This window comes from Callithrix jacchus, chromosome 5 (assembly GCF_049354715.1).
Source record: "Callithrix jacchus isolate 240 chromosome 5, calJac240_pri, whole genome shotgun sequence".
Classification (NCBI taxonomy): Eukaryota; Metazoa; Chordata; class Mammalia; order Primates; family Cebidae; genus Callithrix; species Callithrix jacchus.
The window spans coordinates 131767994-131790237 of NC_133506.1; the positions used below are offsets into that span (position 1 = coordinate 131767994).

The 22244-nt window shown below is 56.9% G+C and overlaps 2 protein-coding genes and 1 pseudogene across 4 annotated transcripts; 1 reads left to right on the plus strand and 2 right to left on the minus strand.

Moving 5' to 3' along the window:
- Window positions 1-1024: 1024 nt before the first annotated feature.
- On the plus strand, window positions 1025-1142 carry LOC118154109 (5S ribosomal RNA; annotated as a pseudogene).
- An 814-nt stretch (window positions 1143-1956) lies between these two features.
- On the minus strand, window positions 1957-6618 carry TRIM47 (tripartite motif containing 47). The gene is made up of 6 exons (XM_035301788.3): window positions 5911-6618; window positions 4871-4966; window positions 4363-4593; window positions 4003-4201; window positions 3199-3273; window positions 1957-2918 (listed from the first exon to the last, which is right to left on the minus strand). The coding sequence occupies exons 1-6, from the start codon at window positions 6583-6585 to the stop codon at window positions 2278-2280; spliced, it is 1917 nt and encodes a 638-aa protein (XP_035157679.1). The 5' UTR covers window positions 6586-6618; the 3' UTR covers window positions 1957-2277.
- A 3365-nt stretch (window positions 6619-9983) lies between these two features.
- TRIM65 (tripartite motif containing 65) lies at window positions 9984-21635 on the minus strand. Of its 3 annotated transcripts, XR_013535999.1 has the most exons (8): window positions 21204-21635; window positions 17982-18077; window positions 17493-17726; window positions 17237-17411; window positions 17046-17111; window positions 15625-16333; window positions 14477-14570; window positions 9984-10826 (listed from the first exon to the last, which is right to left on the minus strand). XR_013535999.1 is itself a non-coding variant. In XM_035301789.3 (6 exons), the coding sequence occupies exons 1-6, from the start codon at window positions 21603-21605 to the stop codon at window positions 15759-15761; spliced, it is 1548 nt and encodes a 515-aa protein (XP_035157680.3). In that variant the 5' UTR covers window positions 21606-21635; the 3' UTR covers window positions 13613-15758. The 3 variants fall into 3 exon arrangements, 1 of the variants encoding a protein (XP_035157680.3); XR_004743582.3 differs by lacking the exon at window positions 9984-10826 and having other exon boundaries at window positions 13613-14570; XM_035301789.3 differs by lacking the exon at window positions 9984-10826 and having other exon boundaries at window positions 13613-16333.
- Window positions 21636-22244: the final 609 nt, after the last annotated feature.

Sequence of the window (22244 nt, forward strand, 5' to 3'; positions counted from 1 at the left end):
TGTTTTGTTTTGTTTGTAGAAATGAGGTCTCACCACATTGTCCAGACTGGTCTCAAACTCCTGGGCTCAAGTGATCCTCCCAAAGTGCTGGGATTACAGGCGTGAGCCACCAGGCCCGGCCTCAATTTTTTTTTTAAGAGATGTTTGTTTCCCAAACTTCCACACAAGCCTCTGGAGCTGGAAGCCACTCTACAGATGGCACACTTGCTGAGTGGCTGTGTCTGTGGCTACAGGCGTGACTAGTCAGGTCTGAATTCCACCAATGAAGCACCAGGCCTGTCTAGCCTACATTCCAGGACATGCCAAAGCTTCCTGCAGGATCAGAGACCAGAAGGTTCCCTGGCAAGGGAAGCATGTGGCGTGGGGAGTGCCAAGCCAGGAAACAAGGTAAGATAGCAGGTGGCCCCGAGGGATGGGAGGGGCCCTGTGCAAGGTCAGAGGCTTGCAGCAGGTGGTCCAAGGGGCGTCCAGGGGGACAGGTGGGCCGCCTTTTCCTCCAGCCCCTTCACTGCCGGGTGAGCTGAGGACCTGTGGCTGCCAAGGGAACAGTGTTGAAAGCACAAAGCACCAGGGGCAAGGTGGCCCCGCCCGGAAAAACAACATCCTGGCGGCTGGGGCCCAGGCAGGCTCCATGGGAGGGGCTATTTTTAGCTTCTGAGGCTGGGGCTGGACTTGTATGGCCTTGCTGTCTGGCTGCATAACTCACCCATTGTCCTGCCTGACCTTGAGCCAGGCATCTGTCTAGAGGCCTCTCTGTCTGCCCTTGCCCTCGCCCACAGCCCCTCTGGGGTGCACCTGGGCCTCACAGAACCCAGGGAGGAGTGAGTGAGCTGGCCTGGAAACACACTGGCCTGTAGCCTCAAGGCGCCCCAACCCTGGCTCAGGTTCTAGGGCAGCAGAGGGCACTGGGTCCTCCCAGAAGAGAGGCCGAGGCTCTCCTGGGGCACAGGTCACAGGTGTCCCCAGCATGGAGGACAAGAAGATTCGAGGGAATAAGTCCTTTTTTTTTTTGAGATGGTCTTGCATCTATGGCCATACTACCCTGAATGTGCCCTGTCTCACCTGATCTCGAAGCCAAGCAGGGTCAGGCCTGGTTAGTACTTGGATGGGAGACCACCTGGGAATACCAGGTGCTATAAGCTTTTAATAAATAAATAATAAATAATTTTATATAAAAAAATAAAAATACAAAAGAGATGGAGTCTTGCTCTGTCACCCAGGCTGGAGTGCAGTGGTAGGATCTCACTTCACTGCAACCTCTGCCTCTTCTGCCTCAGGCCCCTGAGTAGCTGGGATTACAGGCATCCACCACCATGCTCGGCTAATTTTTGTATTTTTAGTAGAGATGGGGTTTCACCATGTTGGCCAGGCTGGTCTCAAACTCCTGACCTCAAGTGATCTGCCTGCTTTGGCCTCCCAAAGTGCTGGGATTATAGGCGTGAGCCACCGAGCCCAGCCAGGACATAAATCCTCTTATTGTAGATATTCTGGGCTCCAGCCATACCCTGGGGCCTGCTCTATGGGCTGAGGGCTGTGTGTGAAGGAAGCTCCAGGTCTCAAAACTCTCTTGCCCATGACCAAGGGTTCTGCCCTGTTCCTGGAGGGGTGATGCCTGCATTTAATTCTGGGCACAAACAGCAAAGGCAGGTCCAGAACTAGGCTGCGACGTCAAAGACAAAAATAGCTGGTGCGAGTCAGGCCATCCCGAGCAAACAGGCCAGGATGGCGGCTGGGCTGGGGAAGCCACCTCTGGCTGTCCCTGCTGGGAACAAGGGAGTGGGGGTGCCCCAAAGGGCAGGTACCCTGTTCCAGCCCACTTCTCCCAGGCCAGGGCTCTCTCTCAACAGGAATCCTGGGACCAGGGGCTCCGGCCCCTCTCTTGCCTGCCCACTCAGCCAGGTTAGGAAAGAGAGCAGTTCTGGGAATCCTTGGGTGGAGAGGATGGAAAAGGAGTCGTTCATTCAACAAGTGTTTATTGAGCACCTACTACATGCCAGGCACTGTTCTAGAAACCTGGAAAAGAACGGGTCAGGGTACCTTGGAGCTGTCCCAGCTGTAGCTCTGTCTCCCAGAAGCAAGGTCTTCAGGGGAACAGGGTCTGGGGGGCCTCCAGCCTGGGAGGAGGAATGCTGAGTGTATAGAAGGTGGAAGCCTCTAGAAATGAGAAGGCTGGTGTGTGTGGGACTCACGCTGGTGGCATCCCCAGAGGAAGGAGAGGGCCCAGAGCAGGCAGCTTCCTGGAGCAGAGGCTGCAGCAGGAGGCGCCCATGCCCCCCATCACCTCCTCTTCAGCACGGATATGCAAGACTTCTTGAGCGGCCCGATCTGCAGGTGTGCATCCACGCTCTCCAGGAAGAAGGCAGGCTTGAGCCTGTGTGTGAAGAGGCTCGCAAAGTGACTGTCCAGGCGGCTTTGGAAGGGGTCGATGGGGGAGGCAGGGACGCCAACTCGGCGGGTCCGGGAGGCCTTCAGCCTTCGCAGGAGGTTCATCTTGCCGTCCCGCACAGCATAGAAGGCCAGGGCACGGTCGGCGTATTCCAGGCAGACCCCGACCGTGGGCGAGAAGGGGTGCGGCAGGGGCGCCTCCAGCCCATAAAACCAGACGGAGAAGCTGCGTCCATTCCACTGCAGGCAGCAGGAGTGGGCGTTGCGGCCCAGGCGGCCGCGGTCATAGGGCTCTTGCGGGGAGAAGTCTTCAGCCATGACCCCCACGCTGACCCACCCCTCTATAATTTCCACCTCCCAGTAGTAGGTGCCCCGGTCCAGGGCGCCCTCGCCCAGCACCTGCTCACAATGGGTGAAGCGGGTGGGTGACTCGGGGTAGTTGATGGGACATAGCACCCTCTTGACACCTTTGGTTCCAAACAGCTGCAGGAACTTGTCTGCTGTGTCACTGTCCAAATCCACAATGTAGGCAACTGATCCCGCGGACAGAAGAGAGAGGCAGGGCTCAGGCCAGGCTCAGAGGGCCCAACCCCTCCCCATGTGCCCCCAACCCCAGCCTCTCCCGGCTTTCCAACCGGCACAACCCAGCCCTGCCAGAGACCACCCCAGGAACTGCCTGAGCTCTCCCTACGAACCAGGTAGGGAAATCCTAATCCCCTGTGTGCCAGGAACCTGCTGGGACCCGCATCTAGGACCAGCCAGCAGCCCTAGGAGGGCCCAGTGTGAGTGGAGAGGGCACGGGCCTCTACTTACACTTGAGGAAATAGTCCCTGGCAGCTTCACTCTCCAAGAGGTTGGTGCTATCGGGGTCCTGAGGCTCAGCATCAGCTGCAGAAGAGGAGATGGTGGCAAGAATGTCCCCAGACTGCCCCCCTCTGTTTTTCTGTTTTGTTTTGTTTTTGAGACAGAGTCTCACTATGTCGCCCAGGTTGGAGTACAGTGGCTCTTTCTTGGCTCACTGCAACCTCCGCCTCTGGGATTCAAGCGATTCTCCTGCCTCAGCCTCCTGAGTAGCTGGCATTACAGGCATGCACCACCATGCTTGGCTAATTTTTGTATTTTTAGTAGAAACACGGTTTCACCATGTTGGTCAGGCTGGTCTGGATCTCCTGACCTCAAGTGATCCACCTGCCTTGGCCTCCCAGTGCTGGGATTATAGGCATGAGCCACTGCGCCCAGCCCTAGACTGTCCCCTCTGAACCTGTGACTGCAATTCCTTCTCCCTTCACTTCCTCCCAGAGTCCAGAGCCACCACCCAGACATGGCACGCTGTGCTCACTTGCATGCTGGCTTCCTGTGTTCTGCCCCTTGCCCCACGTGCTTCCCGGCCACAGCCCCTCTGCAGCTAGAGGGTGGGCTAGCAGAAGACCTCTCTGCCCTAAACTGTGGTCCAAGGGGTTGACTGATCCCTCAGGGTGGCAGCTCCTGCCACTGGCAGGATTTGGGCCCCTCCCTGTGCCAGGCACAATTGTCCTCCTTTACTTCTGGATGGGCCACAGGCCCAGGGGCCTGTGCAGGAGGCTGGGAGAGGGTGAGTCATCAGAGGGGGTTGCCCACCTTCCGAGTCTAATTTCTGTGGCCCGTCCTCATTGCCGCCCGGCCCCCTCAGCTGCTCCCACTGGCTAGCGCAGGCCGCGGTCAGCACGTCTCTCACTGCACGGACAGCTTGGGATGATTTGGTGAAGCTGAGCTCCCTCGGGGGGCCAGGTCCAGGGCCACACCCCTCCTCCAGGGCCAGCCTTAGCGCCAGCAGCTCCTGTGCCAGACAAATGCCCATTGAAGCTCTGCTGGCCATGGGTCCTCCTTGCTGGGGGTGGAGGCAGCTCTGCCAGGAGGTCATGCACCACTGCCTCATCCTCCCTCCACCCCACCTGCCCCAGCTTCCATTCCCTCTGTGGCCCCCAGAGCGGCCCTCACCTGTAGGAAGCTGACTGAGTCGGCTTCGGGGACCTGGCTGAGGTTCTGGCGGGCTCGGCTCAGGCGGCTGCGCTGTTCCTCCTGTCGCCGCAGGTCGCCCTGGGAGCGACCCAGCATGGCAGCTTCCCCTTCTTCGATGAAGCTCAGCACCTCGGTCTGGAAGCCCTGCAGGGTGGCTGCAGCCTCTGCAAATAGCCGGCTCACCCTCTCCCGCTCCGCCACGGCTGCACTCTGCACAGGATGACAGTGGGGTGGCAGTGAGGGCAAAGAACAGTCCTGGACTTTGGCCCCTTCCTTCCCTGAGCCAGCTTCCCAATGGCCCTCTTGAGGGGACAGAGGGGCCAGCCTGAGCCTGCCCTAGCTCTGGCCAGGTCAGGGGACACTTGTGTTCAGTAGGTGTGGGCATGGCTTGTTTGGAGTGGACTGTTCCGTTCTGAAAGCATATACTGCCAGGAGTATGCCCGCTGCAGGGGAGGACAGGGATGGAGGCTGGGGAGGGGAGTCTGACCTTGATGAGGGCCACCGTGCGCCTGGACTGTGCAATGCCAGCACCCAGCTCATCCATGCGGTCCTCCACGGCGCTCAGGACTTTGGGCTGCTCGGCCTGTGGACAACACCCTCCATGAGTGTGAGGTCTGGCAGAAGCCACAGCGCTGCACTAGGGTCCCGGGTCTTGCCAGGGGAGAGAAGAGGGTGACCAGGGAGTGGTATCTGTGCACTGGGTGGGACTGGAGTGGCCACCATGTCCCATCATATGCCAGACGTGCCTGCAGCCCAGGCTGGTGCCTTTCCTGAACACCTGTGGGATGTGGGTGTCTGCCTCCCCTCTCTGATCTCAGTGTGGGCTCAGATGAATTTGAGAACTTCCTCCCAGAGAAGAGGCACAGAGTAAGAGAGTTAGGTGAGGGGTGACCGCACAAGGAGGCATTAAGCTGTCCTGGGGCTCACTGTTCCCACAGGGCCTGCATCCACAGTCCAGGCCTGAAAAAAAGGGGATTCCAGGCAAATCCCCCAAGTCTTATGAGTCACTGCTCCAGGCAGGAGAGACGGAAAATCCCAAGGCCGGAGGCGCCAAGACCGGGCTTGAGGCCAAAGGAAACTGGGGGCGGGAGGTAGCGGCCACCGCGCACATGCTCCCACCACAGGCCCCCCTGAACAGCTGGACAGAGGCTCTGTGTGCCTGGCCGCCCTCTGCCACCCACCACACCCATCGAAAGCCGTTGCCTCAGCCCAGCGCAAATCTGAGCTGAGCCCAGCGCGAGCGGCTGGCGGGAGCAGCAGCGAGAACCCCGCTCCCTCCCGCCTACACTCCCATGGACCCCAGCACGGCTTCAGGTCCCCTGCCGGCTCTTCGAGTCCTTGTCCCGTTCTCACGTCCCTCCTTCCTCCCTTCCCATCTCCACCACCGCAAACAGAAGACACTGTCAAGGCTGGAAGGGTTAGGGAGGAGGAAATTAAGATCCAACCCAGGAAGGTTGGGGGGTCGGTCCAAGGCCCTCAGCGCCCCCGTCACCCTTCCCGGCCCACCCGAGTGTCCCCGCGCCCCACCTCCTGAAGCGCGCGCTCCTGCTCCAGCGGCACCAGCTCGTGACCCCGGTGCTCCTGGGCAGCGCAGGCCTCGCACAGGCACACGCGCTCCGCGCGGCAATAGCGCTCGAGCGGCCGCAGGTGGCGCGGGCACAGGCTCTCTTCCAGCCGGCGCAGCGGCGGCACCAGGCGGTGTCCGCGGAGCGCAGGGCTGCGCTCGTGCGGGCCCAGGTGCGCAGGGCAGAAGGAGGCGAGGCAGGAGAGGCAGGACAGCGCGGCGGGTAGGGCCGCGCCCTCGGGGCACGCGTCGCAGCGCACCGGCTCTTCGCCCTCCGGCCACGGTTCCGGAGCGCAGGGAGCCGACGGCTCAGGGGCGCTGGGTGGCGCGCTGGGCGCCGAGGGCTCCAGGGCCGGGGCGGTGGCCGGGCCGGGGCCGGGCCCTGGGCCCGAGCCCTGGCGGAGCTGCAGCAGCTCGGACAGCGTGTGGTTCTTGCGGAGCTGCAGGCCGTCAGGGAAGGGCTCCTGGCACAGCGGGCAGCGGGCCGCGCCTCCGGGTCCGCCGGCTCCAGCGGCGCCACGATGCGGCCAGAGAGCGCCCAGGCAGGTAAGGCAGAAGTTGTGGCCGCAGGGCAGCGTCACCGGCTCCCGGAGCGGCTCCAGGCAGATGGGGCAGCTGAATGGCCCGCTGCCGTCCATGGCTTCGCGGCCGCCCAGGGCTCCGCCGATTCTGCTCCCGCCTGGGAGGGACCGGGGCCGTTCGCGCCGCCGCACCGCCCACTGGGACTCAAGCCAGGGCTCCAGCCCCCGCCCGCCCCCAGCTCGGCCCGCCCCCAGCTCCGCCGGCCCTCCCGCCGGTCCGCGGACTCCCAGTCCCCACCCAGACGACGCGTGGAGGCTTCTGAGCCCGCGCAACCCCCAGGGGAGTCTGCGTGGTCTCAGGGAAGGGCGCTGCCGAAAGGCTGTGAAACCGAGGGGGCGCGGGCGGAGAACCCGAGGGGCACAGCGGAAGGAGTAGGAAGCGCTAAGCCTCCATCCCCTTGGTCTCTCTGGGCCAGGCCAGGGCTCCGCAGGGGCTGGGCCGGTCTAGCAGTGTCAAGCCTGCACCTTTGCTCTCGACCCCTCCCTGGCACCCTTAGCAAAGTTCCTGAGCTGCTGACGGCAGAGAAAAATAACTGCTGATGTGCGTCTGTTTTTGCCCCTTAGCAATTTTTTTTTTTTTTTTTTTGAGACAGTTTCCCTCTTGTCGCCTAGGCTGGAGTGCAGTGACGCAATCTTGGCTCACTCCATTTTCCGCCTCCTGGTTTCAAGTGTGATTCTCCCGCCTCAGCCTCCCAAGTAGCTGGCATTACAGGCGCACGCCACCACACCCAACTAATTTTTGGGTTGTTTTGTTTGAGATGCATTCTCACCCTGTCACCAGGCTGGAGTACAGTGGCACGATCTCTGGTGCACTGCAACCTCCACCTCCCGGGTTCAAGCGATTCTCCTGCCTCAGCCTCCTGAATAGCTGGCACTACAGGTGCATTCACCACACCCAGCTAATTTTTGTATTTTTTAGTAGAGACGGGGTTTCACCATTTTGGCCGGGCTGGTCTCGAACTCCTGACCTCAGGTAATCCACCCACCGTGGCCTCCCAAAGTGCTGGGATTACAGGTGAGCCACCGAGCCTGGCCCCTTTAGCGACTCTATTTACCCCGCTGGGGAACTTGGGCTTTTCTAGACCTGAAATGGGAAGTTGACATCATTCTCCCAGTCCCTTGTCTGAGGAATTTAGTTCTGGTCCCTGGACACTCAGGGGCACCTGTGGTGGAGCTGGGGAGAGTTCCCCAACTGGAAGTATTTAAACCTCATCTAGCCAGGTGTGGTGGCTCACGCCTGTAACCCCAGCACTTTGGGAGGCCGAGGCGAGAGGATTATGAGGTCAGGAGTTCAAGACCAGCCTGGCCAAGATGGTGAAACCCCGTCTATACTAAAAAATACAAAATTTAGCCGGGTACTGTGGTGGATGCCTGTAATCCCAGCTACACAGAAGGCTGTGGCAGGAGAATCGCTTGAACCCAGGAGGCAGAGGTTGCAGTGAGCCAGGATCACGCCACTGCACTCTAGCCTGGGCAATCGAGCAAGACTCTTGCCTCAAAAAAACAAAACAAAACAAAAAAACCCTCATCTAATTATGCACTTAAAGTGGTGTGTTTTATTGTAAGACTTATATCAATAATGTTAAGTTAAAACACAACACCAGAATGACAACAAAATAAGTAAAGTAGCCCTGGGTTATAACTCAAGTGTAAAAGAAACATCTATGGGTCTAGGTTTATATAAATCAATAATAAATGAACAAGGTGGGGAGAATAGACACATTTCACATTGAGAATTCCAAATAATTTTTTTCTGTTTTTTTTTAGACAGAGTTTTGCTCTTGTGGCCCAGGCTGGAGTGAAGTGGCTCAATCTCGGCTCACAGCAACCTCCACTCCTAAGTTCAAGTGATTCTCCCGCCTCAGACCCCCAAGTAGCTGGGATTACAGGTGTGCACCACCACACTCAACTAATTTTTATATTTTTAGTAGAGAGGTTTTCACCCTGCTGGCCAGGCTGGCGTGGAACTGCTGACCTCAGGTGATCCGCCTGCCTTGGCCTCCCAAAGTGCTGGGATTTCAGGCGTGAGCCACTGTGCCAAGCCCCAAATTATTTTTGTAGCTACTCTGAGGAGGAGCTTAACTTCCCACTCCTGTGGGCTGTGCTGAGTAACTCTTCCAAAGGGAGCCAAAGCTTTGCAGCTGAGAAACCTGACACAGTAGCTCAGCCAGGTGAACAAGGTCAACATCAACAGTGATAAGTCTGGCTGGGTGCAGGGGCTCATGCCTGTAATCCCAGCACTTGGGGAGGCTAAGATGGGAGGATCACTTGAGTCCAGGAGTTTGAGACCAGCCTGGGCAGCATAGGGAGACTCTGTTTCTAAAAAAAAAAAAAAAATTAGCTGAGCGCAGTAGCCTGTGGGAGGCTGAGGCGGGAGGATCAGCAGTTTGACTTGACCCTGGAGAGGTCAAGACTATAGTGAGCCAAGATGGCGCCACTGCACTCCAGCCTGGGCAACAGAGCAAGACTCTCCCTCAAAAAAAAAAAAAAAGATTGCTCAACATAAGGTGTCAAAATGAAAGAAGAAAAAAGAAAAGAAAGGAGGGACCCAGTCTCTTGGGGAGGGAGCTGGCTCTCCAGGCACTCAGTAACCCCTGTCTTCGTGTGTCTGGGCTACTATCGCAGAACACCAGAGACTGGGTGGCTTATACATTTATTCTTCACAGTTCTGGAGGCTGGAAGTCTGCGATCATGGTGGCAGCACAGTCAGCGTTCTGGTGAGGGCCACTTCCTGGGTTACAGATGGCTGCCTTCCCACTGTGTCCTCACATGGTCAAGGGACAGCTAGAGAGCCTCTGGGGCCGCTTGGACAAGGGCACTAATCCCTTTAATGAAGCTCCATCCTCCTGAAGACCACACCTCCTAGGACCACCACCTTAGGGGTGAGGATTTCAACACATCAACTCTGAGGGTACACGCACACATTCAGATTGTTGCAACCCCAAGTGCCAAAAGAGGGGTGCTATCTGTTCCTGGGGGATCCATGGGAAAGGCTGGGGGAACTGTGGAAGTGGCGTTTGAGCTGGGCTTTCACAGACTGCTAGGACTCAGGCGGGCAGAGACTGGGGTGGGAACAGACCTTCCAGGCAGAGGGAGTAGCAGGGAGCCCGCCTGGGTGTGCCTGATTTGGCAGGAAGGCTGGTAATGAGTTCCATACGTCGGTTTCCACCAAGAGCACTTGATCAGGACCGTCCCTTGTTTGCCAAGCCCCAGGAGGGGTTGGGAGGCCCAGGCATCTGTGCCACCCTGCTCTGAGGCTTGGCAGCCAGGCTGCCTGGATTTGTTGAGGCCACAAACCTGCCTGGTTCTGGAGGAAGGGGGTGCCTTTCTGGTCGGGTCCCACCCAACCCTCTGCTCCCCACCCACAGCCTGCTGTCCTCCCTACTTGAAAAGATCTGTTCCCCAGGAGGAAGGCACAGAGATGTGGTTTGTCTGTCAGCGTAGTGGCATCTTGCTATTTCTTTACTTTTTTTTTTTTTTTGAGACTGAGTCTCACTCTGTTACCCAGGCTGGAGTGCAGTGGCGTGATCTTGGCTCACTGCAACCTCCACCTCAAGTGATTCTCCTACTTCAGCCTCCCAAGTAGCTGGAATTATAGGCATGCACCATCACGCCTGGCTAAATTTTGTATTTTTAGTAGAGATGGGATTTCACCGTGTTGGCCAAGCTGGTCTCAAACCTCTGACCTCAGGTGATCCGCCTGCCTCAGCCTCCCAAAGTGTTGGGATTACAGGTGTGTGCCACGGTGCCCAGCCTGATATTTTGCTATTTCATTTCCATTTCAAAAAAAAAATTTTTTTTTTGAGACGAAGTCTTGCTATGTCGCCCAGCCTGGAGTGCAATGGCATGATCTTGGCTCACTGCAACCTCCACCTCCCAGTTTCAAGCGATTCTCCTGCCTCAGTCTCCCAACTAGCTGGGACTACAGGTACATGTGCCACCATGCCTCACTAATTTTTGTATTTTTAGTAGAGGCGGGGTTTCACCATGTTGGCCAGGATGGTCTTGATCTCTTGACCTCGTGATCCGCCTGCCCCAGCCTCCCAAAGTGCTGGGATTACAGGTGTGAGCCACTGCGCCCCCTGGCCTCCATCTCCAAACTTATAAAGTTGTTTGCCCAATGTATTACTTCCCTTCAAAATGAATTGTCTCAGAGCCAAGGGCAAGGGTAACTGGCACCACTGAGCTCAGCATGTTCACACCTGCCCTCATTCTGTCCGTCCAAGGACGCTGTCCTACAGGATGGCAACTGGAATCCCAACAGGTTCCATGTCTTGCCAGAGGTCACATCACTAGTCCTGTGGAGGAAGCAGAATTTAAGCTCAAGGGGTTGCAGCTTGAATAATTATAAATCTCACATCTGACTCTGTCTGGCTATAGTACTGCTTGAAAAAAAAAGGAAAAATAGCAAACAAAAACAAGTGGCTGGGCGTGGTGGCTCGCGCCTGTAATCCCAGGACTTTGGGAACTGAGGGAGGAGGACTTTCGCTCAGGAGTTTGACATCAGCCTGACCAACATATTGAGAACCTGTCTCTGAAAAAAAAAAAAAAAAAAGCAAAAAGCAATCCAGTGATGAGAGTAATTAAAAAGCTATTTCTAGGCATACTTGTGTCTCTGAAAGATATTGAAAGGGGATCCAAACCATATGCCTACAGCACTTTTTTTTTTTTTTTTGAGACGGAGTTTCGCTCTCATTGCCCAGGCTGGAAAACAATGGTGTGATCTCAGCTCACCAGAACCTCCATCTCCCAGGTTTAAGCCATGCTCCTGCCTCAGCCCCCCAAGTAACTGGGATTACAGGTGCCTGCCACCAGGCCTGGCTAATTTCTGTATTTTTTGTAAAGACAGGGTTTCACCATGTTGGTTGGGCTTGTCTTGAACTCCTGACCTTGTGATTTGCCCACTTGGGCCTCCCAAAGTGCTGAAACTATAGGCGTGAGCCACTATGCCCGCCTTTTTTTTTGAGACAGAGTATCACTTTTTCACCCAGGGTAGAGTGCAATGGCTCCATCTCAGCTCACTGCAATCCCTGCCTCCCAGGTTTAAGCCAATCTTGAGCCTCAGCCTCTGGAGCAGCTGGGACTACAGGGGTGTGTCACCCCACCCGGCTAATTTTTGTATTTTTAGTAGAGAGGGGGCTTCACCATGTTGGCCAGGCTGGTCTCAAACTCCTGACCTCAGGTGATCCACCCTGCTCTGGCCTCCTGAAGTGCTGGGATTACAGGCATGAGCCACCACACCTGGCCGATCTGATGGTTTTGTAAAGGGCAGTTCCCCCGCACATGCTTTCCTTGCCTGCCACCATGTAAGACATGCCTTTGCTCCTCCTTCACTTTCTATCATGACTGTGAGGCCTCCTCAGCCATGTGAAATTGTAAGTCCATTAAATCTCTTTCCTGGCCAGGCACAGTGGCCCATGCCTGTAATCCTGGCACTTTGGAAGGCCGAGGTCAGGAGATAGAGACCATTCTGGCTAATATGGTGAAACACTGTCTCTACTAAAAATACAAAAAAATTAGTTGGGCGTGGTTGCACACACCTATAGTCCCAGCTACTCGGGAGGCTGAGGCAGGAGAATTGCTTGAACCCAGGAGGCGGAGGTTGCAGTGAGCTGACATGGCACCACTGCACTCCAGCCTGGGTGACAGAGCGAGACTCCATCTCAAAACAACCAAAAACAAACAAGCAAGCAAAAACAACTCTTTCCTTTATACATCACCCAGTCTCGTGTATGTCTTTATTAGCGTGCAAACAGACAAATACACCTCTCGGGCCTCCAATCCACCTCCCTCCAATCCTGCTGGCCCATGAGATCTCTGTCTTTCACAATCTCTCCTGCCCTTGTTCTCTCTCTGACATTCCACCTGACTGTGCATAACTGAAGCCCAGAATCTGCAAGGGTGTCTGGTGGGTAGGTCAGACATGGTGGAACACCCACAGGCTAATCAAACATGTCCCCTTTCCAGATGTTGCATCCCAAGTCTGTGCTGCCTTTTCCCTCGATCCCACTGTGCATTTTTCTGGAGAGGAGATGGAGAGTTCTGTCAGAATCAGGTTGACTAGGCATGGATTGCTCAAAGCCAGGAGTTCAGGACCACCCCAGGCAACATAGTGAGAACCCTGTTTTCTATAAAAAATTTAAAATGTAGCTGGCAAGGTGGTGTGCGACTGTAGTTCCAGCTACTCAGGAGGCCGAGGCAGGAGGAGGGAGGATCACTTGAGCCCAGGAGGCGGAGGCTGCAGTGAGCAGAGATCCTGACCCTGCACTCCACCCTGGGTGACAGAGTGAGGCCCCCATCTCTCTCTCTCTCTTTTTTTTTTTTTTTTTTTTAGTTTTGCTCTTTGTTGCCCAGGCTTGAGGGCAGTGGTGCAATCTCGGCTCACTTCAACCTCCACCTCTTGGGTTCAAGAGATTTTCTTGTCTCAGCCTTCCGAGTAGCTGGGATTACAAGTGCCCACCACCACACTGGGCTAGTTTTTGTATTTTTAGTAAAGATGGGGTTTTACCATGTTGGCCAGGCTGGTCTTGAACTCCTGACTTCAGGTGATCCACCCTCCTCGGCCTCCCAAAGTGCTGGGATTACAGGCGTGAGCCACCGCGCCTGTCCTGGCCCCATATCTTTTGTTTTTTTAAAAAAAAGAGAAAGTAATGGCTCAGACTGTTGGGGCTTCTGCTGCAGCCTTGGATTAGAAGGAAGTATGAGGTGGGGACAGCAACAACAGCTGCCTGGCCAGGCTAATTCTGCATCCTGCCTGGCCGGGCATTTCAGCTCCACCATGGCCCCTAGCTGGTCAGCAGCAGGTCCTGCCTGCCTCCTGACTGTTGGGCTGTGCGTGTCAGAATCCCTCCCCATGTCTGGGAGCTCCCAGCTGAGGATCTTGCTGGAAGGTCCTTACCTGGGCTGCACCAATCCAAGAACCTGGTCTGCTTTTGAACAAACAGCTAAAGGCTAGGAGCAGGGACGTAAGACGGAGAATGCAACGGTGGCAGTGGCCGGGGTGGCATTGTCATGTGGGAGATTTTTTTTTTTTTTACAAATATAAAAACATTTTATATATTAAGGAGTATGTATATTGCATATATTATCCTTTTAAAAACTTTTATTGTGAAATATTTATCCATGAGTACATATAACATAGATGCACAGTTTTAAAAGTTACAAAAGCAGACACCCCATTTTGTTTTGAGATGGAGTCTTGCTCTGTCACCCAGGTAGTGGTGCAGTGTTGCAATCTGGGCTCACTGCAACCTCCGCCTCCTGGGTTCAAGCGATTCTGCTGCCTCAGCCTCCTGAGTAGCTGGGACTGCAGATGCATGCCACCATGCCCAGCTATTTTTAGTAGAGATGGGGTTTCGCCATGTTGGTCAGGCTGGTCTTAAACTCCTGACCTCAGGTGATTCACCCGCCTCAGCCTCCCAAAGTGCTGGGATTACATGCCCAGCACTTACGTGACCAGTGAACCACCATGCCCGGCCAAAAGCAGACACCCTTGGAACCACCTCCCAGAACAAGTGGAACATGTCAAGTAAAAAAAATTATACCTGCCATATGGCCTGGCAACCCCACTTCTGGAAATATAAGCAAAAACATGGCCGGGGTCTTCGTGGCAGCATGCTCTGGAATGGCAAAGACCAGACCACACCTAGAGGAGCTGGCCTGAGCTGGCACCTGCACACACGGCTGCCCTGAAGCCCCATGCCCAGGGGTGGGATGCTGGACTGAGGTCCTACCAGTGTCATGTGCTGCTCGGTGACAGGGTTGAGGGGCCTTAGTCAGCCTGATTCAAGGTGGCCTCACTGTGGCCTTTTATATAAAACAATCTTCAAGTGCTCATTGTTTCCTGAGTGACTCACTTGAGGTAACTTAGCCTACATACATGACCATTAATGTGGCCAGCCATCCTGCTCAGAAATATTCACCAAAAGCTGGGCATGGTGGCGCATACCTGTAATCCCAGCTACTAAGGAGGCTGAGGCAGGAGAATCCCATGAGCCCATGATGGCACCACTTCACACCAGCCTGGATGGCAGAGGGAGACTCTGTCTCAAAAAAAAAAAAAAAAAAAAATCACATTGTTAGTTTTTTTTTTCTTTTTTTTTTGGAGACAGTCTTGCTCTGTCACCCAAACTGGAGTACAGTGGTGCGATCTCGGCTCACTAAATTACAGCTGAGACTGTAATCTCAGCTACTCCACCTCCCGGGTTCAAGTGATTCTGCTGCCTCAGCTTCCCAAGTAGCTGGGACTACAGGTACCCACCACCACGCCTACTAATTTTTGTATTTTTAGGAGAGACGGGGTTTCACCATGTTGGCTACGCTAGTCTTGAACTCCTGACCTTGTGATCCACCCGCCTCAGCCTCCCAAAGTACTGGGATTACAGGCGTGAGCCACCTCGCCCGGCAATACTGATATTTGTATAGCTAAAAAGAAAGCAATTTAAATGTCCAATAGTGGGTAAATAAATTTGATAGCCATTAGAATGACTACAGCAATCCATCAGTGAAAAGTTTCAATCATGTGAAAAATGTTTATGTTAAGTCAAAAAACTGCAGAAAACACTATAATCTCAGCTACTCCAGAGGCTGAGGTATGAGGATCCCTAGAGCCCAGGAGCTCGAGGCTGCAGTGAGCCATGACTGCACCACTGCACTCCAACCTGGGTGACAGAGCAGGACTGTCTCCTAAAAAAATTAAAATGTTCAAATGCAGAAAACAGTTGTTCACAGCATACTATTTTAAGGATGCACAAAATAAAAAGACTCCAAGACAGGACGGACATCTACCCAAATGTTACAAAAAATTAGAGCCTCAGGCGGGAAGGAGGGAGGATCCATCTTCCCCTGGCTCACTGCCCCACACTGACTGCTCCTTTGGCCTGTAATCATCTCCAGAGGCAAATTCAGGTGGATCTGAATTTTGTCACATATGCTGTCCCGTAAGCCCAGAAGTCCCCTGGGCAGTGCTCTAGCCTCCTAGGACCAGGCGATGCCTAGAACTGGGTTCTATTTGGGGCAAGGGCTTCCCATTTATCCCCTTCCTAGACCGTGTCCCCTTCTAAGAGGCTGAAGTGTGAGCTCTGGGTTTATGCTCACCCCACACCCCGCAATCTCTCTCTGAGTCACAGAGAGGCCAACAGCTGGTCCTCGAGTCCCCAAGCTGGAGCTGGGCAGCTCTTAGGCACACAGGCAGGGTGGCAGCTGTGCCAGGGCTCCATCCCATGTCTTCTTCAGCTGAGCACAGAGACCTCTTCCTGGGGCCCAGGAGGGAACTCAGCCCCTGGCTGATGGCACAGGGTCAGGGTCCTACCCTCGAGGAGCCAGAAGACAGGGATGAGGGGCTGGGTGAAGAGGGCATGGAAAGTGTGCAGGGGCTGGGTCCGGGGCTCCAGGCTGTAGAAGGTGAGGCAGCCTGAGGCCACGTCCAAATACATGCCCAGGAGCCGCCCTGACACCCCTGGGAGGCGCTGGGCCTCCCCGTTGTGCCAGGCCTGGAGGCCATCCTCCTGGATGCAGAGCCCCCAGGAGCAGGGGCCCCGGCCGATGTTGTCTGTGTGGGGCCCCAGCCTGCACCGTGGCAGTTGTGGGTAGGAGACGCCCAGTGTCACTGAGTGGTCTGACGCATGCACCTCCCAGTAGTGGCGCCCGGCCTGGAAGCTCTGGATGCACTGCACCTGCCAGAGTTCGAAGCTGCCTGGCCCAGCTGGGCCCCGGGACTGACGACAGTGTTTCACCTGCTGGTCCTGGCGCGATAGATAGAAGTGACGGTTGGCACTGATGGGATCAAAGGTTAGATTGCGATAATCTGTTGGGGAAAGGACAGATGTGGGCTAAGGGTCCTGTCCAGAGGAAAGACAGCACAGCCACATCTCCATTTACCCGCTGCTAAACATCTGCTGGGTACACCGAGCACTGGCCGTCACCACAGCACTGAATCCTCACTGCCACCTTGCAGGTGGAATCCTCTATCAGCCCCATTCACAGCTGAGAAAACTGGGGCTCCGAGAGCCATTAACTCGGTATTAAGCGGAAGAATTACAAGTCTGTGTCCCAGGCTCTGTCCTTCAACACATGCTGGCTGCACCTGCTTCAGGGTGGACGTGCACAAGGTGTGCAGGGGGTGGGGCCAGGCCCAGAAATCCAGGACAGAACAGTCACAGCATGTGCCCCCCCAATCACACATGCATACATACAGGCGTGCACACAGTGCTCAGCACGCACAGGCACACATGTGCACTTCCTTGCACACCACACACAGGGGCATACCTGCACTTCCTTGCACATCACAGATGCACAAGTGCACTTCCTTACACACCACACAGGGGCACATGTGCACTTCCTCGCACACCACATGGGTGCACACGTGCACTTCCTTGCACACCACACGGGTGCACACGTGCACTTCCTTGCACACCACACACAGGGACACAAGTGAACTTCCTTGCACACCACACACAGGCGAACACATGCACTTCCTTGCATACACACAGCTGCACACACACGAACAGCCTCCTTACTCTGCCAGAGTTTCCTCCTCAGTGGACAAATTCTGCTTGGGACCGGTGCCAGGGGACCTGGAGCCTCTAGGGGGCAAAGCAGTGTCAGGGGAGTGGTTGGAGAGATCACGATGTGTGGGCCATGACCCCCCTCCATCCCCCAGTGGGAGGGGCAGTTGGGCCCAGTGGGGGGGGTCTGGGGTTAGCCTTACCCATGGGGCCTAAGTCCACAGGCTTGGCTGGTGCCCCGGGGTGGCCCCCGTTTTCCAGGAGGAGGCCACACAGCCGGCTTAGCAACTCCTTCAGGTCACCCAGCTGTTGGTCTTCATCCCACTGCAGAGGGGTCAGTGGCGCAAGAGGCCCTGGGGGCTGGAGGAGCTGTGATTCCTGAGCCCCAGGGAAAGCAAGTAAGCTTGGGCTCGAGGGCCCGGGAAGCAAGTCCCCCCACCTGTGCCCTGACCCCGGCACCTGTAGGAAGGCCTGTGCATCCCCCTGCTCCAAGAGCTCCTGGATCCTGCAGCCATGGCGAGCCAGAGCCTCCAAGTGGCCCCGTAGTCGCTGCTCCTCGTCTTGAGCCTGTGTCAGCGCCTGTGTCTTGGCTGCCTCAATGCTCCTCAGCGCCACTGTGTGCTGCATCTCCAGGGCCTGCAGCAGGCTGCTGAACTTGCCGGAGACTGAGGAAGCCAAGGTGCAGGCGGAGCTCTGCATGGAACAGAAGGGGCTTCAGGGTGGCCAGGGTCCTGCGCCATGCTAAGGCAGGCTAGGGCCAGGGCTGCTTGCTGAACTGAGGGGCAGGGATGTGGACCGCCAAGGTCCTGGGAACCCTCCAAGGCCCCCCTGTGCCTAGCTCCCTGCTCAGTGCCACTCCCTGCTGCCTAGTGTTCCAGGGACGAGCTAGTGGCCACCCCCAGGATACATTGTGAGTCTGTGGTGGGCAGGCAGGCACAGGCCTCGTACTTGGATCTGGCTGCTTTGCTTCTGTAGCTCCAGTAGCTGGCATTCGGCTTGGGTGGCCTGTTGTCGGGTAACCTCCAGGCTGGCTCTCAGCTGGGCCTGTGGTGCCCGCCCATGGGACAAGCAACGAGAGAGGGCCAGGATTGGCTGTGACATCCTTCCTCAGACAACCAACCATGCCTGCAGATGCCAGGCAGCCCCTCTGAATGCCACCCCGGGCCAGCCTCCAGAGCACCAGCCTCACTCTAACCCCGGGAGAGTTGGACCTGTGTGCCGAGGGGTCTGGACAAAGTCCTTCCTCGCCTGCAGCAGATGGAATCTGAGCAGAGCGGAAGCCTTGGGCTCAGGACCCAACTTCATTCCCATTTCTACCTCTTGCATGTTGAGCAAGCTGGGGCAAAGCACCTGCCCTCTCTGGGCCTAACCCTCCCCCCATCAATATATGAAAGCGACAATGCTGGCTCAGAGAGCCTTGCAGGGATGACCCCAAACACTAAAGCCATTGGTCTCTGTCTCACTGCAGAGGGGTCTGTGGCCCAGGAGGCCCTGGGGTTTGAGGAGCTGACTTCAGGGACCACCCAAAGCACCAAAGCTGTTCTGACAAGTGGCCAGTTATTTGCATGCACAAAGTAGATTATTCAGGGGACCCAACCAGCCCGACCCTAGCTTTGGGCCTGAGGGGGGAAAAAGGGACCCCTATGTGGCTGCGCTCCCTGATTCCCTTGGGAATCAAAACACCATGTTCTCATTGGAGCAGGGTGAACCACAAAGATACCAGGGGCCCCGTTCCCAGTGCCTGGTCAAGAGCTTCACCACCTTGCTTCCGCTCCCCACTAAAACATCAGAGAGGAAATGGGCTCAGAGAAGATGATAATTTGGTCAAAGTCCTCAGATCTTCCCAAGCCCAGCACTCCTCCAGGTCCCCTGCCTCAAGCATTTAACACAGGAACACAGGTGGTGGGCGGGTGGGCTCTCCCAGGGCACCCAACCCTCCTCCAGGGCCAGCACCCCCATGCCCCTTTCCCTCTCTCTTACAAAATCCTGGTTCCCCGGGTGCCACTGGCTGCCCCTGTCACTCCCTTCCTCTGCATGGCCATCATGTACTGGCCTCCGTTGCAAATTTCCATGCTTAGCTCAGGCTTCTGCACCTGCCTGTGAGCAGTACAGCTCAGCTCATCCTCCTTGGTAGCCTCAGCAGCTACAAGCAATGTCCCCCAACACTCTGGAGCCCCTTCCTTCATCTCATCTCAGCCGCTCCTGTGAATACACACTGGCCCTTGTAACCAGCTCCACAATCTCCATTCTAGGCATCCACTCTTCCTTCTCTGACCGCCTTCCTGCCCTCTCCTGTTCCAGCCGCCTCAGTCCCAGGCCTCCCACCTCGCCAACCCCCAGCTGTGTACCCCACCATCCCTCCCTGTCCATCAGGCCACCCCTTTCCTTCCTGTCCCATCCTGTGTCCCTGCGCCATCCTCCGCCCATGCCTTAGTCCCAACCCTCCTCTGTCCCCAAATGATTGTGTGTCCTGTTATTTCTGTCCTTGTACCGAGCCTCCGATCAGCATGGGCACCCTGACCGTTCTCTTCCTGGCACCCTTGTGCCGTTCCCCCAGCCTTCCCCATCATCCTGGGAGCTCCAGCTTGGTTTCACTGCAGGCAGGGCCTTCTCCTCCTCCTTCAGGGAAACTTCTCTCTCTCCTGTGCTAGTAACTCCCAGCTCTAGACCTCCAGCTCCCCACTTCTGAGCTTTGGACAGTTGCTGCAGACCCGTCCACTGGTTTGTCCTACTGGCGACTCTGACCTCTATACATCTAAAGCCAAACTAGGCCTCTCAGCACATAGCACCCCAGCTACATGCTTGATCAACACAGAAACCCAGGTGTCTCCCTTACCACCCTCTCTGCTGTCCCCCATGTCCCCTCTGGCCTGCTTTTGCCTCCACAAGGTACGGCTACCCCTCAGCGTTTTCATCTCCTCCTCCATCCTGGTCTCCTCTCCCTGCCCCCCCCTCAACCGGTGCCTTGCCTCCCTGAACTCCTGCCCTGGGCTGCTCCTCAATTCAGGTCTTATGCCCACTTCACCTCCCAGCCAGGTGATCAGTCTCCATGAATCCCAAATCTGATCATGTGCCACCCTGCCTCCAAGCCCTCCTCTAACCCCAAATAATTCCGCGTGATGGTCCCCATCCCCCTAGAGTAAGAGCCAGACTACCCCAGGACCCTGCCCGATCCGACCCTGCTGACCCCCAGGGCCTCACCCACAGATCTCAGTGGCACAAATCTGCCCCCAGGGACCCCAAGTGCCTAGTTCTTTCCCATCCCGGAACCGGGACCAGGCTGCCTCCTCTGCCTAGAATGCTCTTCCTCAGCCCTCACGTGCCAGCCTGAAGGCGGCCTCCCCTGCCCGCTTAGCAGGGTCACCCTGACATAGCTATCACATACCATGTGCTTTCCTCACTGCGTTTTGTAACAATACATTCACACCTGACTGGAACACTGACTTCTTAAGTGTATTCTAAGCCTCTTAAGGACAGGGAGCTCCTCTGATCCATTTACCAACAGCCCCAAGCTCTCCCACACAGCGAATGAAAGGAGGCTCGCAGATCGCCGGTGACAAACGACGGGTTTTCTAGCGCCTGGGCAAGGGGCAGGGAGCTGCTGCCTCACGCCCAGGCTTCTGTGTTCATCCAGAAGGCACCGAGCAGCTCCTGAGACCCACCGTACCCTGTGGCCCTGGCTGGGCTGCACATCCCAGTCGGATGCACATACCCGCGATTCCCCACCCCGCCCCCCAGACGGAGTTTCGCTCTTGTTACCCAGGCTGGAGTGCAATGGCGCGATCTCGGCTCACCGCAACCTCCGCCTCCTAGGTTCAGGCAATTCTCCTGCCTCAGCTTCCCGAGTAGCTGGGATTATAGGCACGCACTACCTTGCCCAGCTAATTTTTTGAAAAATTTTTTAGTAGAGACGGGGTTTCACCATGTTGACCAGGATGGTCTCGATCTCTCGACCTCGTGATCCACCCGTCTCAGCCTCCCAAAGTGCTGGGATTACAGGCATCCGCGATTTTTATAATCAACTCCCAGGTTGGGCGAAGCCGCCTCCAGTTGAGGCTCCCTGCCCCCACCGAGCGCCCGGAGAGAGCAGGGCGCTGGCTGTGGGAGTCACCGGGCGGTAGCCAGGCTGCGGCGGACCCGGTCCCCTTCCGCCCCTGTCGGTGGAGTCACCTCCCGTTCTAGGCGCTCGGCGTCCAGCAGCGCCCGCTCGTGGAGGCGACACTCGCGCACGGTGCACACGCTGCACACGCAGCGGCCCTCGGTGCGGCAGAAGAGCTCCAGCGGCCGCCCGTGGCGGGGGCAGCGCGCGCCGGGGCAGGGCTCAGGGCCGGGGTCCCGGGCGGGCCCGGCGCGCACCACCTCCATCACGCCGCTGAGGGCCACATTGCGGCGCAGCTCGGCGCCGTCGGGGAAGGGCTCCCGACACTCGGGGCACGCCTTCCCGCAGCGGCCCCACCAGTCCCGGATGCAGGTCCCGCAGAAGTTGTGGCCGCAGGGCAGCGTCACTGGGTCCCGGTAGAGCCCCAGGCAGATGGCGCAGGTCAGCTTCTCCTCCAGTAGCTGCGCTGCCATGGCCCGGCGGCGGCTGCAGCAGCGGGGTACGCCCCGGGCGTCTTAAAGGGACCGCAGGCCTCGCGCGCTGAGGGCGCCCGGGCGTGGCCAACGCACGGTAGGGCGGGGCGGGAAGGGAATCCCGCCCAGGGACGCGGACGGGCGCGGCGGGCCCTCCTCCTACACCTCCTACTAGCGGCCGCCTCCCGGACCTAGGCCACCTCCGCCCGCCTGGCCTGGGCCGCTCCAAGGCTTCGCGTTCTCGCGTTGCGCCCCTCCTTCCCTCCAGGCTCCGCGCCACCCTGGCTGGGAGCTGGGTCCGGCTCCCTTGGTTCCAAGGCCTGGCCGGTCCAGTCCATCCCACTCCCCTGGGCCCTCAGTCCAGGTCCTGGAGACCAGAGGCTCGAAAACTCCGCCGGGGGCCAGGCGTGGTGGTTCATACCTGTAGTCCCAGCACTTTGGGAAGCCCGAGGTGGGCAGATCACCTGAGGTGGGGAGTTCGAGACCAGCCTCACCAACATGGAGAAGCCCCATCTCTAATAAAAATACAAAATTAGCCGGGCGTGGTGGCGGGCAACGGTAATCCCAGATACTTGGAAGGCTGAGGCAGGAGAATTGCTTTAACTCGGCAGGCTGAGGTGGCGGTGAGAGGAGATCGCA

Bases quoted from the DNA above. Each gene is read 5' to 3' on its own strand.
- TRIM47 (XM_035301788.3), bottom strand. From the start codon at position 6,585: ATGGACGGCAGCGGGCCATTCAGCTGCCCCATCTGCCTGGAGCCGCTC. The intron at 4,967-5,910 runs GTGGGGCGCGGG...TGTTGTCCACAG, and splicing joins AGGAGCGCGCGCTTCAGGAG to GCCGAGCAGCCCAAAGTCCT. The intron at 3,274-4,002 runs GTGGGCAACCCC...CCTCTTCTGCAG, and splicing joins ACAGAAATTAGACTCGGAAG to CTGATGCTGAGCCTCAGGAC.
- TRIM65 (XM_035301789.3), bottom strand. From the start codon at position 21,605: ATGGCAGCGCAGCTACTGGAGGAGAAGCTGACCTGCGCCATCTGCCTG. The intron at 17,727-17,981 runs GTACGAGGCCTG...TGTTCCATGCAG, and splicing joins AGCAAAGCAGCCAGATCCAA to AGCTCCGCCTGCACCTTGGC. The intron at 17,112-17,236 runs GTAAGGCTAACC...TTTGCCCCCTAG, and splicing joins TGTGGACTTAGGCCCCATGG to AGGCTCCAGGTCCCCTGGCA.